The 17,139-nt window shown below is 39.3% G+C and overlaps 1 protein-coding gene across 2 annotated transcripts in view; it reads right to left on the bottom strand.

Annotated features, from left to right (window-relative positions):
• The window catches only part of DGKI (diacylglycerol kinase iota), a 499,667-nt gene that overhangs the window by 175,694 nt on the left and 306,834 nt on the right, over positions 1–17,139 (bottom strand). For both annotated transcript variants that reach the window (XM_062198081.1, XM_062198090.1), the window contains exons 16-19: positions 9,714–9,769; positions 8,778–8,840; positions 4,322–4,395; positions 2,808–2,919 (exon numbers count right to left, since the gene is read on the bottom strand). In XM_062198081.1, coding sequence (XP_062054065.1) covers positions 2,808–2,919; positions 4,322–4,395; positions 8,778–8,840; positions 9,714–9,769 — 305 coding nt within the window. The remainder of the gene's footprint in view (positions 1–2,807; positions 2,920–4,321; positions 4,396–8,777; positions 8,841–9,713; positions 9,770–17,139) is intronic.

Raw genomic sequence — 17,139 nt, 5'->3', positions numbered from 1 at the left:
TATGGCATAATGATATTTCAGTCAACTGCACGCTGCATATACCATGGTGGTTCCACAAGATCATAAAGGAGCGGAAAAATTCCTATTGGCTAGTGACATCATAGTCATAATGAAGATACAGCACAACACATCACTCAGTTATCGTGATGATGATGGTGGAAAGAAACCTATTGTGTTGCCGCCAGAATAAAGTATGCCATACACAACTATGTAAGAACACAATACTGATAAATCATTTGAAAAATACTTCTACTTACAAGAAAAGATTTACTATAAAACAACATTCCATGTTATTTCTATAGCAGGCTCATTTACCTTGTATTTACTATGTCTCTTGATAACATCATTTTTATCGCACTTGATTTAATCTTGTGTTAGTTTGTTGGCCATTATCCTAGGATCCATGATTTTCCTGTGTTTATAGCATAGCTTATTACACTTCTAAGCCTAGGGAGCCAGGAGCCAGGAGATTCTTCCAAGTTTGAGTTAAGCACACTCCACAATGTTTACACACTGACAAAATTGTCTAATGATGCATTTCTCGGAATTTATCCTATCATTATGTGAAATATGGCTGTATTTGTAAAGAGCCCCTCCATTAAACTCTCTTCCAAATACTCAGATTCAGTCTGTCATGTCTATCCTGTTCAGATGCTAACTATACAACGGTAAAGAATAGCCACCTAAACCAAAAAAGACTATTAAAAGAACCTGATAAAGATATATTGAGAAGATGAACTATTAAAGAACATTTTAGAGAGTGACAGCATGTACAATGTCTCAACAATGCTAAAGACGTTCTCATTTTTGCTTGACATGAGATTACTTGAGTGAGACAGCAAAGACAGACATGAGGAAGCCTGGAGAACCACAGGAACCTCAACTTCATAGGCCAAGTGAGGAATTAGATTTTGATCCTAAGAACAATGGGGAGTATCTAATACTCTCCTTGGCTTCCCAGGCCTGGGTAAGGGATGATCATCTCTCCAACAAGCCCGAACAGTCTTCTCACGTGCAGGGCTAGGAGGCTCTGGCACATGCATATGGAAATCATTCAATAACTGTTCACTGGATCAGTGGATAAATGAACAAGGAAAACACATATGGACAGTTAATCAGATGTTGCTGTTTCCATCCTATGCTTTTTGTCACCTCCATGAACTCGTCCTTGCACATTCTTCTTTTTTATATAAAGATTTATTTATTTATTTGAAAGTCAGAGTTACACAGACAGAGGAAAGGCGGGGGTAGGGAGGCTTCCATCAGCTGGTTCACACCCCAACTGGCCTGCGCTGATCAGAAGCCAGGAGCCAGGAGCTTCTTCCAAGTCTCCCACGTGATGCAGGGGCCCAAGGACTTGGGCCATCCTCTATTGCATTCCCAGGCCACAGCAGAGAGCTGGATGTGAAGTGGAGCAGCCAGGACTTGAACCGGCATCCATATGGGATGCCGGGATGCCGACGCTTCAGGCCAGGGCATTAACCCACTGTGCCACAGCACCAGCCCGCACATATTCTTCCTGAACTTAATGTAATTTGCAGGTGGGCACACCCCCTTGCAACCTGCAATCAGCACAAAATGCACTAGAAATAAAGGCTGTCGATATGGACAACTGTGAAAAGGAAATCAATCCCAGTTCAGCCTTTTACACTGCAACAATCATTTCATTCTAGAGACAACGAATTCAACAGGGAACACCACCAACTTATGCGACAGAGATTATTGCCATAATCATGATGGATCATCCTGTTAACTTCACTAATTCAAGTGGTTGAGCAAGAGCCATTTTGAATTCACAATATGAGTGAAAAGACATGTGTTTTGGTTTGTTTAAACAAGAAGTACAAATATCTAGCTTTCATTCATAAGGTGCAGCACAAATCAAGTGGCAGCCAAAGGTTACCAGTAGAAACTATTTTGATTTGCATCAGAAACTGATAGCATAGTGTGATTTACATAAGGTAATTTTCAATTAAAATTTTTATTTAAAACAAGTGGAAATTTATGGATAAAATCTTCTTGAAAATACACTCATATCATAAATTTACTTTTAATGCAATCAAATAAAATTTAAATATGAGGTCATCTCAATATTGTGGCAACTGAATATTCATTCACTAATGTTACAATAATTAAATCTTTCTGTATTCATGTATTAGTGACAACGGAGATGCATACGGAAGCAACTTGAAATTGAGTGCAACGGGGAGCCCAGCCCTTTTTCCTTTTTCCCTGGATCCCCTTGCTGCCCCATGCCTTCAGGGCATGTGGTCTTCGGGCCACCTGCTCTATGCTTTCTGGCCTGCATGCTCCCACTGCTTGGTATAAATCCATATTTCCCTCTCATTCTTAGATGGGGCCCTCACTCTCCTATGCATTTCTCTTACTGAATAGGAAGCTTAAAACTTAGTAAATAAATAAATAAATAAAATTGAGTGCAAATAATCAGTTTCCTTTCTACATGAACATTCAAGTCCTCAGTGAACCACAAAAGAATCAATGTTAGAATATTTCTGTGTGGCAAAATGCTTCTTAATTAGCTTGGAAACTTTTCATTCTGGCACAAAATTAATCAGAAAATGAACAGAGAGTACTCATTTGTTTTTGAAGTTCAAACAAATGTTTATCAACTTTCTTAGTGACATAAAGAATGACATGTTCTTATTTTCTCTAGGCAATTCTCTTTTACACAAAGTTTGTAAGTGGATAAAGCATGAAAAAAAATTATCCTGAAGTCCTGTGAAGTGAATTAAGTTTAAAATGTGACTAAAAGATGTTTTGTTTTAATAAAGGATTGTGTTGCTCACCAAAGAGGCCATAGTGAATCCGATGACTTCAATGTAGCCATCATCATGGCGCTGAGGTTCAAAGTCATGGTGATCGCCTGGGTTTCCCCAGGGCATTGTGCCTGCACAATACCTGCAAGGTGAGATCAAAACCAGAAATAAATACATTCAGTGCTTCTCGTGAGTATCTTTGGGGATTAGTTTATAGTGAGGCTTCAATGGTTACTTAGCATAAGGACAGTTTTCTCTTCTTGGTGAACATCTTGCAATAGAAAAGAGAATGGAAGTGACAATGGGCCATAATTTTAGGGCAAAAGCATCCTGTATCCAACACTCTCTGAGGTCATCACCAACATTTTGCACTCTATGACTCACATACGTCTGTTGTCGATGATCTATCACGAATTGTCTCTAGGTGGTTTCAGAAACTGGTCTTGAAGGAAGACATGTTCATTTTAATGGAAAAGAGACAGGGAACTGAGCTGCACAAGCTTTTGCCATTATAGACAGAAGAAAGCAAAGGACCTGCAGGACGAGGTAGAGAAAGCCGAAGAAGAAAGAAATGAAGCAAGCCTGAAACAAGGAAGGACATGAAATTGAAAGTGCAGAGGTGTAAGAGAAATTAGAGAGGAGAAGGAGAATCCAGATGGGGGACAGAGGGAGAAAAGGAAAAGAAAAACAGGAAAGGAAGGAAAAGAGAAAAACTAAACAATAAGGAAACTAACAAATAATATTTCCTCGATACTCAAACTAAAATGAAGATACCTCTGAAATGAAGTTGTAGCTGACGGCACTGAGCACTGCTGAGAATAATTAGAAGACTGTGATGTTTTCCTAGATTCATATACAACTCTCCTTTCAATTAAATTACAGATTTTATGTCTGAGTTGTTTGGTGGGCTAATAACACAGGGTTATAGACCCACTGCTTCCCAAACGCTGGCTTGGGAGCCTGGACTCTTCTTTAATGCCACTGAGATAGTACGCTTATTTTGAGCCTGGGTCATCCGACATGCCTCTTTCTCCTGAGCTACATAATAGCACTAAAGAGAGCTGACATCCTGGCTGGAAAACGCTTCTCTAATTGATCCTATTTTTTTTTTTCAAAGCAATCATCTGGCAATGATTTTGAATGAATTCCATGCTCAGATCAGCCTGGATGGTTTCCTAACAGCTTTTGGGAAACGAAGAACAGGGATTTATTCCCATCTGTCATTCTTGGAGGCAGGGATCAAGGGAAGAACGACAACTGAGAATTAAATGAAAATGTTCCAGGAGAGAGGAGTGCCTGTGTTTCTTAAGGATGGGGAAAGTGTAGACCCTGTTTGTTCTCTCACCTGCCCCAGAGCATACTTTAGAAATAAACCATGTAGAAGAGAATATTTATCATCAGACCTGGAAACCTTCAACCAGTTGCTAAGATAATGGAAAATCATGAAATGGTTTATACCTGAAATCCTTCTATTATGAAAACATATAACCTCAAGTGAAACAGAGTTCACCTGAATCCAAGGACATGATGTGAACAGAGCTTACCTGGGTATATTTAAAAATACTATACACTGGAACTTCAGTTCCTGAATCTTTGGGGTGAGATCTGTTCCATCACACTGTAACAATCAAAGCAGAAAAAGCAAGAGTTTTGAAGTAGTCACAAGTCTAAGATTACCGAAGGTAACTGGGTTCATGATAGGAATGGCATGGCCTTTTGCCCATTGCCTCTAGTTCTGTTTAAATAGATGCCAGTCAGTGACTGAAAATTCATTCTGATTATAGCTCTACGAGACCCAGGGTCCCCAGCTCGATTTTGCTTTGATTTAATATAAAACCAAAGCTGCCATTTGACCAAAATGATTTCCCCCTCTCGCTTCACAATCAATGGAAATACTTGAGTCTGCATGATGATCAGATGTTTAGGCCCGTAATACCAATACTAGAAGACTGATGAATATTTAAAAGAATAGTAAGAATGAGGCCCAAGCTTCAGACAGCAACATTTACCACCATGGTCATCTGATTCCAACAAGTCATGGATATAACCATTTATTTTCTTTGAGAAGAGTTTTATTTTGAAACTGTTCAACATGTTACTTTGGACACTTTCCAAAGGTACATATTTTGCAAAAGTTTTAAAAGTTTTCTATCATAAATTTGTATCTTCTCTAACAGATCATCTTATCGTGGCCATAGGATATGAATTCCATGTTTTGAATATAGTAGTTAATAATCTCTCATATGGGTGTGAGATATGTATATGAATCCTAGGCCAAGAAACACAATCCATTAACAAGTGAGTTGTTCTTAGAAATTTAATCTCTTACACACTTGGAAAGGACATCTGAGATAAACTCTTTTCCTGGGGCTTGGACATAGCCCTGAGTCTCAAGAACCTAGGGCCAATTTGGCCTCAATAGCTTTGGACATGGCTCCCCTGCTGCGTTAGTGCTTTCCTCAAGGGTGTCATTCTCTGATTAATCAAAGAAAAGCTTTCAGTTCCCACAGGTGACAAAATCAAAAGAGGGAAACTCCAGTCGTGACTATAGATTCCTCAACATCAAAGGTACAAACCCTGCTTTTATATTTCCTATCCTCACACCTCAGTACAGAATTTCCCCATTATCTTCCTGTTCAGGAAATGAATAAGGCATTCTAAGCTCCCTGCAAAAGTCTAGAAGTTTCCTTAGGACAAGTTTCGATCTAAGCACCATGATTTTTCTTGCTGTCAGGTTTGTCTCAGCATCCACAGTCATTCCACAGCTGATCTTACTACAGCCTCATTTTATGAACATTTCTAAAAATTTTTACCAAGAAATTTTAATGTTCTAAATAAAATATTTCTAACGTTCAATTTGCATAGGAATCAGAATCTAGACATTGATTTATTTTTTTAGTACTCTGATATACTAAGCAAACAAAGTCTCCCGTTTTACTTAAGGACTTGAAATAATTCATAGATGATTATGCCGATAAAGAGAAAAATTGAAGACATTTTAAAGTACCAAAGTTGAGTGGTAGAAGCAACTAAAACTTCTAGAAAGTAGGATCTGAAATAGTAACGGCATGCAAATCAGTTTTGATGCATTATAGGAAAATACTATAAAATATTAATATGTTTAGAACACAATTGATTATTTAAGCTTCTATCTTTTCCTCCTGGCAAACATGTCAGTGATCCTGGGAACTCAACAAATTGTAGAAAGCTGAGCCCTTCACAAGGCACAGCACTTTATAAAGTTTTCTTGGGCATTATGGCACTAAAATGTACAATTATTTGGAACAGCAGCTTTCAACTTTTTCTCTACTTCAAACACACACAAAAGGGAAAAATCAACAAGCAAAATATACCCTTGTGTAGAAGCTCATATATTGGTACACTAAATAACACCAAGAAAAAATGTGTGGAAAGTAAAAGCAAATAATGCTATGTGTAGGTTTTCGTGGCTTAGTATTTAAATATATTTTATATCTATATGAGAGATTATTAACTAACATATACAAAACACAAGAGGACTTTATTTTTTGGCAAAGATAGGGTGGTCTGTTTCTGATTATACATCTACTCACTCTAGCTAACCCCTCTCCCTTTTTATCTCCCACTCAGAAAACACACAATGATGTCACTGCAGAGATATCTGTGTGTCCTTCTGTGTCATGGGATGGTATTCAAAAACCTTGCTTCAAAGAGGTGTGTCCTACACCTGTTTTACAGACAAGGAAAGCGAACTCTTCTGAAGGTTAAGTGATGTCCTCCAAGACACACACCTCCTAAAGATGGTCCTGAGACCGAGTTTCAAAGATTCACAATGGTTTCTCATGGTTTGCTCCTTCTCCCAAAAGAAGGTATGATTGCATAAATATTTCACCGCAATATCACATATATTGGTTGATATCAAATCATTCATAGCTACGTGCTGCCATTTTGGTCTCCCCTGCTATGTGGCCTCTCGTGTATGAGACATTTATCTTCAGTAAGACTGCCTGATGTGAGAGTGAAACTCTAGTAGTTAGGAAGGACACAGAGGTTCCAGTCCACAGGTTAGCCTCACCTGCATACTGACATTCAACAGGGTCACTGCCCAGAGTCCCTGGCTCTCTTGGCAAACATGGTTAACATTCCTCTAAACGCAGAATACTGAAAGGGGTGGTAATATTTATTTTTGGCTGGGTTGCAGGCAGCTGAAGAAACAAGGGAAGTTGGTTTAAGGCTGCTGCTGCATATATTTAACAATCATAACTTTTGAAAATGAAGATACTCTTGGTTCAACAGGCCCTTTGACTTTAAGAAGGTAATACTTCGGTTTTCAAGAGTCTTCACCACTAAATGATACTTGATTTTCATGGCTATTGCATGAGAACTTAACCACCCGAATGTGATGGCAAGGGTTATAACGAGTGGTAAAGAGCATTACCTCTCGTTTGATCTGATTTAGGAAAGTCCAGCTTTGCTGGTGTTCATAGACTTTCATTTGTATGCTCTCGTGCTTCTTGATATTCCCATTCATTTAAGATCATATATTTTCCTACCTTCATATATGTGCATATATATACTCTCTATATAATATGTATACATAGAGATTAGTTCTCTCTCTTCACATATCCTTTTTTTTTTCATTTTCAATTATCTTTATATACAGAAGATCAATTTAGTACATATTAAGTAAAGATTTCTTCAGTTTGCCCCCACACGGAACACAAAGTGCAAAATACTGTTTGAGCACTGGTAATATCATTAATTCACCTTGAACTACACATAAGGACAGAGATCCTACATGAGGAGTAGGTGCACAGTGACTCCTGTTGTTGACTTAACAAATCCTCACCTATTCTTTATGCCATATAAATTCAAGTGCTGCTATATTCCCATTACTTCTCCATATGTAATTTTTCTCTTTCTTTTTCATTTACTGATGTAACGATGCACAACAACGCCATGTTCACTCCTTCTTTTAATTTGGTTGCTACAGGAAACATTTTATGTCTTCCTTAATAACTAGTGACATGCTTTTGTAGAATGCATCACCTAGGGAAAGGTAATTTATCTACCTCTCTCTGTCTCTGTCTCTCTCTCTCTCTCTCTCACCTCCCAGCAGTATATGTTCAAAACCTGGCGCAGAGACCAAAGAAGAACAAGTACAGTATAAAAAATCTACCCAGTGGGCAGGAGTCTTGATGAGTCTGGAGAGCGAATCACCACAAAATAATAAATTCAATGCATTGTTCTCATATGGAGACTCCTCAGACAGCTTTGAAACCAAATACATATTTGGTAAGCACCTACTCGTGTTACAAGCCCCAACTCATTACCATTTCTTTTGCAAGTGTTTCCCTGTACAATCAGTTATCACTTCTGCCTTTGTGCCACCACCATAGCACTTACACAGTGGATAACACTTACTATATTATTCTGCAATGATTTACCTGCCCTTTCCCCTGACTGTTTAGATGTCTCTGCAGGAGTGAAATCAGTCTGTTTATTCCTTTTATTTATTTATTTGAAAGGCAGAGCTACAGAGAGGCAGAGGCAGAGAGAGAGACACAGTCTTCTATCTGCTGGTTCACTCCCCAACTAGCCACAAGGCCAGAGCCAAGCTGGTCTGAAGCCAGGAGCCAGGAGCTTCTTTGGGTCTCCCACGTGGGTGCAGGGGCCCAAGCACCCGGGCCATCTTCTACTGCTTTCCCACGCCATAGCAGAGAGCTGGATCGGAAGTGGAGCAGCCAGGACTCAAACCGGCACCCGTATGGGATGCTGATACTGCAGGCAGCAGCTTTACCCGCTACGCCACAGCGCCAGCCTCAGTCTATTCATTCTTAATTCCCAGGCACTAAAGATGATAAAGTGTTCAAAGATGATGGCTGCATGAAGTACACTAACTACCTCTGAAGCTCTCTGTAGTACAGTAATTAATCTCAATATATAAACCAGTTTTATGGGGTTTATTTTGTGGATTTTCATATTCACCAAATGAAATAAACCAACATATTCAATACTTACAACAACTTTAACATGTTTGGATAGATCTCTAGAACTTCTTTGTAGGAAGTCAGAAAAAGCTGCCTATACCAGAAAGAAATAAGGAAAAATAAATTTGATTACATGATTATACCACGTCCTTGCTTCCATAATACAGTTACCAATGAGCCCCAAGTATGCCAGAAAGTATGCCTTTTTGCTGAATAAAGCAGTGCAGTGATTGTCAAGTTGAAATCTCTTTGTGTTCAATTGATAATGTATAATAATGATTAGGACCACAGAAGGAAAGTGAAAAGATGGACAATTCCAATTATCTGAAGATTTCTATGACGCCCTTCCTGACCCTCCAACTTCTCGGTTAGAAGATACAGTCAAGATGAGATAATAATTGGCCAGAGAATGGCTTGTTTCATTCTCCTTTTGTTACAATGACATACACTTAAAACACACTTTCTTTATTAATCTTTTGGATGCGGCGTTTCCTTTATTCACCCCAAGGGATGTCCCTGAGGAGGAAAAGGTGGCTCCTTTAATCTCATACATGCTTTCATGAGAAACTTCCTGTGTTCTGCCAATTTTTTATCCAAACATTAAAAGCTTGTGTACCCCACTGAAAATTACGTTCTTACCTAAGATTTTCCATACATGTAGCCTGACTAATTTCCCCATTCCCTGTATTAGCTTTGATGTCTGTTTTTCACATCACTCTTTAAATATCATCCATTTTTACAACATGGATTCTCGGGGTTTTCAAGTTCAAAGAAGAAAAACAACAATTCTCTTTCTGACACTAACTAAAGAAAGATACCCTTCCATTTATTCTTAAAGCAAGACATTAAACATTAACCATACACATAAACATCTGTCATGTCTGTTATTATTTTTCATGTGCATCGTTTTCACTCATGAATTTGTGTTAAATAATATGAAATCAGGTAAAATGAATTATATACTTACCCCTGCATAGAACATTTTATTTCGAAAACGACTGTTGAATTTCTCTGGATTTGCTTCTGTGAAATAGGAAAGGTGGTTTTGTTATAGAGACTTCACGGAAGGTTGGAACTTAGATGAACACATTCACTTCCACCTCTTCCTTCCCCAACCTATAGACCCAATAGGTCCCAGGACTTTATTATCATCTTTCCCACAGTTTCTGCTCTTTCCTATTATTGTATAGTGGCTCACTGCCACAGGTACAGTTGTCTAGTGTTACAAAAGTGTGGCTCCAAGCTGATAGCACTGGCGTTAACTGGGTGTGGCCACATATGCAGAATTCAGACCCACTGAATTAGAACGTCTGTGTGTGGGGCCTAGGAATCTCTAGTTTAACGAGATCTTTGGGTGATTCTCATGTACATTAAACATTGAAATGCTCTGATTTGTTCTTAGAATACAAGGTTGGCAGGGATATAAGGCAGGGATGATGGGGCAAAGAGGGAGGAAGACAAGAACAGTCATTTGCATTGACTTGTTTAGGATATGGTTTCCATAAACTATGAAGTTTCTACATGTATTCTATGTGAGAAATTTGGATGCAAATTATTAGAGAATTTGGTTTCACATTGTGCAAAAACTCTAAACTACTATGTGCTCTCTTGGTTGTAGCAGGCTTTGGAAAAATCATTTTGTTTGGAGGAACACACACACACACACACACTACTGAAACGACCCAGAGCATACTGCAGCAACGCCGGTAGCTGAAAACCCATTAATCTTGAACTTGCTGCTGTATTTTATATTGGTTGAAGACCCAAAAAGATGAAACAAGAATCAGTATTAGAGAATTTTCACATGAATTCAAGGAATTGTGAAATCTCTAAATGAAATATTATCTCCTGAAACATTCTTTCTACTCTATATTTAGCCTACTCCTAGTCCTCCATAGGCTCCTTATCTTCTATTCTGGCCAGGTTTTTTTCCAGTTACTGCGGATTAGACTGTCCTGACACTCTCCCAGTCTTAACCCTGTTTCTGAGCCGCAATTCCTGGTAAAAGCAGCAACAATCTCCTTCACTAAGACTGGGCAGAACAAAAGCTACATACAATGCCTCAGGAAATAAAGCTGGCCAATGATTATTAGAACATGGTTTTAGCATATAACATAGAATTTGGTAAAGGAAAGCAAAAAAATATTTCTTAAAAAACAAGGCAGTATTTTTGTAGATTGGTTCTTGATAGTTATGCTCTTCTATCTACAATTTATGTATGTCACAGTTTCCTTACCACTCACTGTGTTTTACCAAATGAAGTTCTCTAACCCTAAATGCAAAAGCAATCCCAAGGCAAAAGGCTGATTTATAGGGCAGATCAAGCAAGAGGACTATAGTGCTATTAATGACTCCACCTCCCTGATCCCATTCCTCGCCCCAGAGCTGACCATTTTTCAATCTGCTTTTGACCTTTTTAAAACCCGATTTGATTGTGCACCTCTTTCAGTTGTGTCAAATCCCTTTAAGGAAATTGATGGAACAAAGACATAAGCCTCAGCCATTCTTACTCATTGCCCAAAAGGCAGATAAACTTTGGAATGTATTCCTTGCCCTTGAATCTCAACTGGGTCTCACACCCTAATGCCTTCATACCCACCTGTATTCTTTTCCAGGTTCTCAAGGCCCCGCCCAGTTCCAGGAATTCACCTCCACCGGCTGCCCTCTATGCTCACCCTCATCCCTAGCCTTCCTAAAATATAAGAAGGCCCAGCCCCTGGGAGTCGGGGCCTTCTGCCAGGTGTACAATCAATGTGCACACGAGCAGTTGGTCACCCACCTCTACAGATTTATTTTCTCTGAATAAATTTGGTCTGGCTATAAATTCTTACACTGCCTCCTCTCTATTCTGCCCCTTTTTTCCTAACATTTATGGTGTCCCTCGTGTGAAGAGGCACCAATCTGCAACTCTTCTCCTAACAGAAATAGAAACAAATGAGAATGTGTGTATTAAGCAATTTATCACATGCACCTAGGCCTTCACTTCAGGCTGGTGCTGTGGTACACTGCCTGTGATGCTGGCAGCTCACATGGGTGAGAGTTTGAGTCCCATCTTCCCCACTTCCAATCCAGCTCCCTACTAATGCATCTAGGAAAGCAGCGAAAGATGACCAATTACCTGGACCCTGGCACCCATATGGGAGACTTGATGGAAATGCAGGCTCCTGGATTCAACCACTGCAGCCATTTGGGGAATGAACCAGCAGATGGAAGATATCTCTCTCTCTCTCGCTCTCTCTCTCTGACTCTGTCTCTCTCCCTCTCTCCCTCGCTCCCTCGCTCCCTCTCTCTCTCTGAAATTGTCCCATTCAAATAAGTAAATAAATAAAATGTGATGTCCAAGTATAAAGCACGTCTCAAGAAATGGAAAAAGGCAGCCACAGTTCTGGCACAGACCTCTTCCAGGGCACTGATATCCACAGCATTAAGTGAGTCACACAGGAACTTTTAAAGTAAGCTTTGGCTTGGAACACATTCACATGTTGATGAGGCTTTCCAATGGGACCTGAAGAACTGAAATGCTTGTTTTTAAAGAAATAAAATTTTAGTATTAGCAGACACTCACACAAACAAGACAAGTGTCTGCTAATACTAACTGATAGAATCAAAAAGGGAGAGAAAGATCCAACATGGGAAGTGGGATACACAGCAGACTCATAGAATGGCAGACGTCCTAAACAACACTCTGGCCTCAGAATCAGCCCTTAAGGCATTCGGATCTGGCTGAAGAGCCCATGAGAGTATTGTAGGCATGGAAAGCCAAGAAACCATGGAAAAGAAAAAAAGAAGAAGACCTAAATGAAAGATCTCTGCGAGTGAGATCCCAGTGGAAAGAACAGGGCCATCAAAGAAAGAGGTACCTTTCTCTGAAGGGAGGAGAGAACTTCCACTTTGACTATGACCCTATCAGAATAAGATCAAAGTCAGCGAACTCTAAAGACTTCCATAGCCCTGGCAACTCATGACTAGAGCCTAGGGAGATTACTGACACCATGAACAGGAGTGTCAAATTGTTAAGTCAACAACAGGAGTCACTGTGTACTTACATCCCATGTGGGATCTGTCCCTAATATGTTGTCTAATGTGCAGTGATGCTATAACTAGCACTGAAACAGTATTTTTACACTTTGTGTTTCTGTGTGGGTACAAACTGATGAGATCTTTACTAATTATATACTGAATCGATCTTCTGTATATAAAGATAATTGGAAATGAAAAAAGGAAAAACCTGGTGTTAAATTGGAAATGGCATAGAAAATTAATTAATTTTTTTAAAATAATATATTATGTAAGATCTCTGTCTTTAATGTACTGTACACTCTTATTTAATGCTATAACTAGTACTCCAACAGTATTTTTTTTTCACTTTGTGTTACTATATGGGGGCAAACTGATGAAATCGTTACCTAATATATACTAAACTGATCTTCTGTATATAAAGAGAATTGAAAATGAATCATGATGTGATTGGAAGGGGAGAGGGAGCGGGAAAGGGGAGGGTTGTGGGCGGGAGGGAAATTTTGGGAGGGGGAAGCCATTGTAACCCATAAGCTGTACTTTGGAAATTTATATTCATTAAATAAAAGTTTAATTAAAAAAAAGCAAAAAAAAAGAAATAAAATTTTTATATCGAGATAAACTAGATAGACTATTTTCTGAAAGATCCAAAATTATTAGAATAAAATTAGAAATAAACTGAGTTTGGGGGATTTCATTCACATATGTATATAATCTCAGATATAATTTAAATAATTCTTCTGGGGAAAAAGGGGGAGAGAGAGATGAATAAAAATTTATTGATAGGTTCTAAGTTATAGACAGGAGAAAAAAGGTTTGGTGTTGATTGACTAGAAATAATAATAATGTACTATGTATTTTTCTTTAAGCAGCCTCATACTGGCACAAGAATAGACATGTGAATCAATGGAACAGATTACAGACCACAGAAGTTAATCCATGCACCTACAAACAACTAATTTGACAAACGCATTAAAATCACTCCCTGGAGAAAGGACAAATGGTATTGGGAAAATTGGATCTGTGCATTCAGAAATATGAAATAGAACCTCCCACCTCCCACTCTACACAAAAATCAACACACAATGGATCAGGGATCTCAACCTTAAACCTAAGACCTGAAACCATCAAATTACTAGAGGAAAACATAGGAGAAACATAGAAGCTAAGACACTTCTACATAGCCAAGAAACATAGAAGCTAAGATGTTCTAAACAGCAAAAGAAACACTCAATGAAATAAAGATGCAACAGACGTTATGGGAGAAAATATTTGCAAACTATACATCTGATAAAAGATTAATATCCAGAATATATAAAGAGCTCAAGAAACTCAACAACAAACCAAACAATCCAGTTAAGAGATGAACTAAAGATACAAACAACATTTTTCAAAGGATGAAACACAAATGGTCAACAGACACATGAAAAGATGCTCAGGATCACTAGCCATCAGGAAAATGCAAATAAAAACCACCATGAGGTTTCATCTCAACAGTTAGAATGGCTAGCATCCAAACATCAAAAAATAAATAAATAACAAATCTTGGTGAGGATGTGGGGAAAGTTACGTTAATACACTCTTGGTGGGAATGTAAACTAGTACAACCATTATGAAAAACAGTATGGAGATTCCTCAAAATCAACAGATCTACCATGTGACCTAGCCATTCCACTCCTGGGAATTTACACAAAGGAAATGAAATCAGCATATGAGTTGTCTGGGGGCCCCTGTGGCATGGCAGGTAAAGCCTCCACCGGTGGTGCCAGCATCCCATATGTGTGCCTAGTCAGAGTCCTGGCTTCTCCACTTCCAATCCATCTCTCTGCTACAGCGTGGGAAAACAGTGGAAGATGGCCCAAGGAGAGCCCCTGCACCCTCATGGGAGACCTGGAAGAAGCTCCTGGCTCCTGGCTTCGGATCAGCGTAGCTCCAACTGTTGCAGCCAACTGCGGAGTGAATCAGTGGATGGAAGATTTCTCTCTCTCTCTCTCTCTCTCTCTCTCTCTTTCTCTCTCTCTCTGTAACTCTGCCTCTCAAATAAATAAATAAATCTTTAAAAAAGAGTTATCTGTACCCCCATGTTATAGCAGCTCAATTTACAATTGCTAAGATGGGGAATTAAATCAGATGTCTATCAACTAATGACTGGAAAAAGAAACTGTGGTCTATATAGACAATGTAATATAACTCAGTCATAAAAAAAGAATGAAATCCTGTCTTTTGCAAAAAAAAAAAAAAAAGAAAAGAAAAAGTAATTGGAGAGAATTATCATTAGCGAAACAAAACAGTCACAAAAAGCCAAATATCACATGTTTTCCCTGATTTGTGGTAGTTAGTATATAGAGTACTCAAAAAATATAATGTATATGAATGAAACTGATTTGATTATTGTTTATAGCCCTTGTCTATACATCTGAGGAACAGTGTTTTTTCTACTTACTATTTGCTGAATTCTTCATTTGGTAGAGGGCTAGGCTTGTGACTATAAAGTAAATTGAAAATATGTATTGCCAGAATTAAAAGAAAAATAAGAAAAGGAGCAGGAGAGAGGGCAATAATGAGGTAGGTAGGGCAGGGTGGGAAGCTCGAGTGGCAAGATGGCGGAATAGGAAGTGAGCACATTGATAGTTCGGAAACACACAGGTTAATAACAGTGGAGATACTGCAGGGTCAAGGAAGAGTAGGGGAAGAAACAGCAAAGGAAACTCTTCAGGAACTAGTGATTCACAGTGGACCTGCGTGGAGAGCGTGGGAGCCCAGGTTCGGGACACCAGCAGCAGAATCAACGCACCAGCACTGGAACGCAAGGTGAGCCGAACCTCAATAGCCCGAGACACCAGCGGGCAAGCAGAAAGAGGAGACTAGAGGGAATGAGGCTTGAAACCCCGTGGGGAAAAGTTCACCAGGCTAATTAGAAGAGAGAGAGGAAAAAAAAAAAGTGACCCATACGGACACGAGTTTCTCTCTCTCCGCTCACCCCTCAAAGGCTAACAAGGCATCATTATGTCCTTAAAACTGTGTATACAAAATACATAAAATTTGTTCCCTTTAAATAAATTTTTAAAATTTAAGTTAGAAGAAATAATTTTAAATATTTTCACCATAAAAATGATAAATACCAGAGGAGATACACATGTTTAGTCTGATTTGAACATTATACAATGTACTCACTACAATGTACATCACATGATACCCCATAAATATGTATAATTTTTTAATTTATCAGGTAAAAACTTTAATGAAATAAGTAAACTTAAAAAATCAGAGATCTGCCAAGACATTGGCATTCAGAGAGGTACCATAAAGGCACAGAACAAAGAGGTAGGGGAGCAACACATATGCTGCGGCCTTAGGAATAGGAGTATAAAGGAAATTCTGTTAGTTCCTCCACAAGAAAGGTTGACAGTACCATAATTGGCTCCCAGACCGAGCCTGCCCTGTCAATTGGACCTGTTTGTCATTATTATATCTGCCCTATTCCAAGCAACATCAAACCCAGAAACAAAGATTGGCCAGAGCTAAGAGAGGCAGCTCAGCTGAGTGGCAGACCACCACCTGAAGAGAAGCTAGACCACACGAAAGCAGGGAGTTGCCTGCAAACAGCAGGACTCAGTCACTCTTCATGGGCTGTTGCAAGGACTGGACGATGGGTTCTGCCCATATGTACGCATGCGGGTTGATGTCCCTCTGTGGAGGACCGAGGAGGCGGAAAGGGCCAGCAAGGGAGTTTAAATGCTCTTTTTTCCTTAAGGAATTTGTGTTTGTTGTTATGAGGTAAACCATGAAAGATCAATGATATTCAAAACATCCCAACACTATAACAGTGGACGTATCTAGAGCTTAGTGTTCTAGCACCTTGGTTAGAATCTCCTCCTCCACGTGGAGGTGGCAAGAGACCGTGAGGAGAGTCAACCACTCCTTGTGTAAGTCTCTATCTTTAACCTATGTACAATAGGACTGGACACCAGTTAATTGCTTTCCTACCCCTTCCATAGCGAAGCACTACAAACTCAGCAGCTTAAAATGCCACTTATTTTCTTAGAGTTCTCGAAGTCAAAAGTCTGGGCCGGGTTCATCCTGGGTCCTTGGCTTAGGGTCTTTCATGATCCAAATCAAAATGTCACCAGGCTGGGTTCCTCCTAAGAGGTTCTGGGAAGAAGTCACTTCCAAGGTCATTCAGGTTATTAGCAAAGTCCATTTCCTGGTGTTTGTGAGGCTGCAGTTCTTCTTTGCTGTTGTTGACCGGGCTCATTCCCCAAGTCCAGACATGGCCGGTGCTCCTTGACTACTAAGCCCCTCCACTGTCAAAGTCACCAGTGTACATTCCTACTCACATTTTGAGTCTTTCTGTTTTCTCTTTCTAGTTTCTAGTT

Source organism: Lepus europaeus, chromosome 1 (genome assembly GCF_033115175.1).
Source record: "Lepus europaeus isolate LE1 chromosome 1, mLepTim1.pri, whole genome shotgun sequence".
In the NCBI taxonomy this organism is placed as follows: Eukaryota; Metazoa; Chordata; class Mammalia; order Lagomorpha; family Leporidae; genus Lepus; species Lepus europaeus.
Note: the sequence above shows the minus strand (reverse complement) of the source record. Positions and strands in the feature narration are given on the sequence as shown.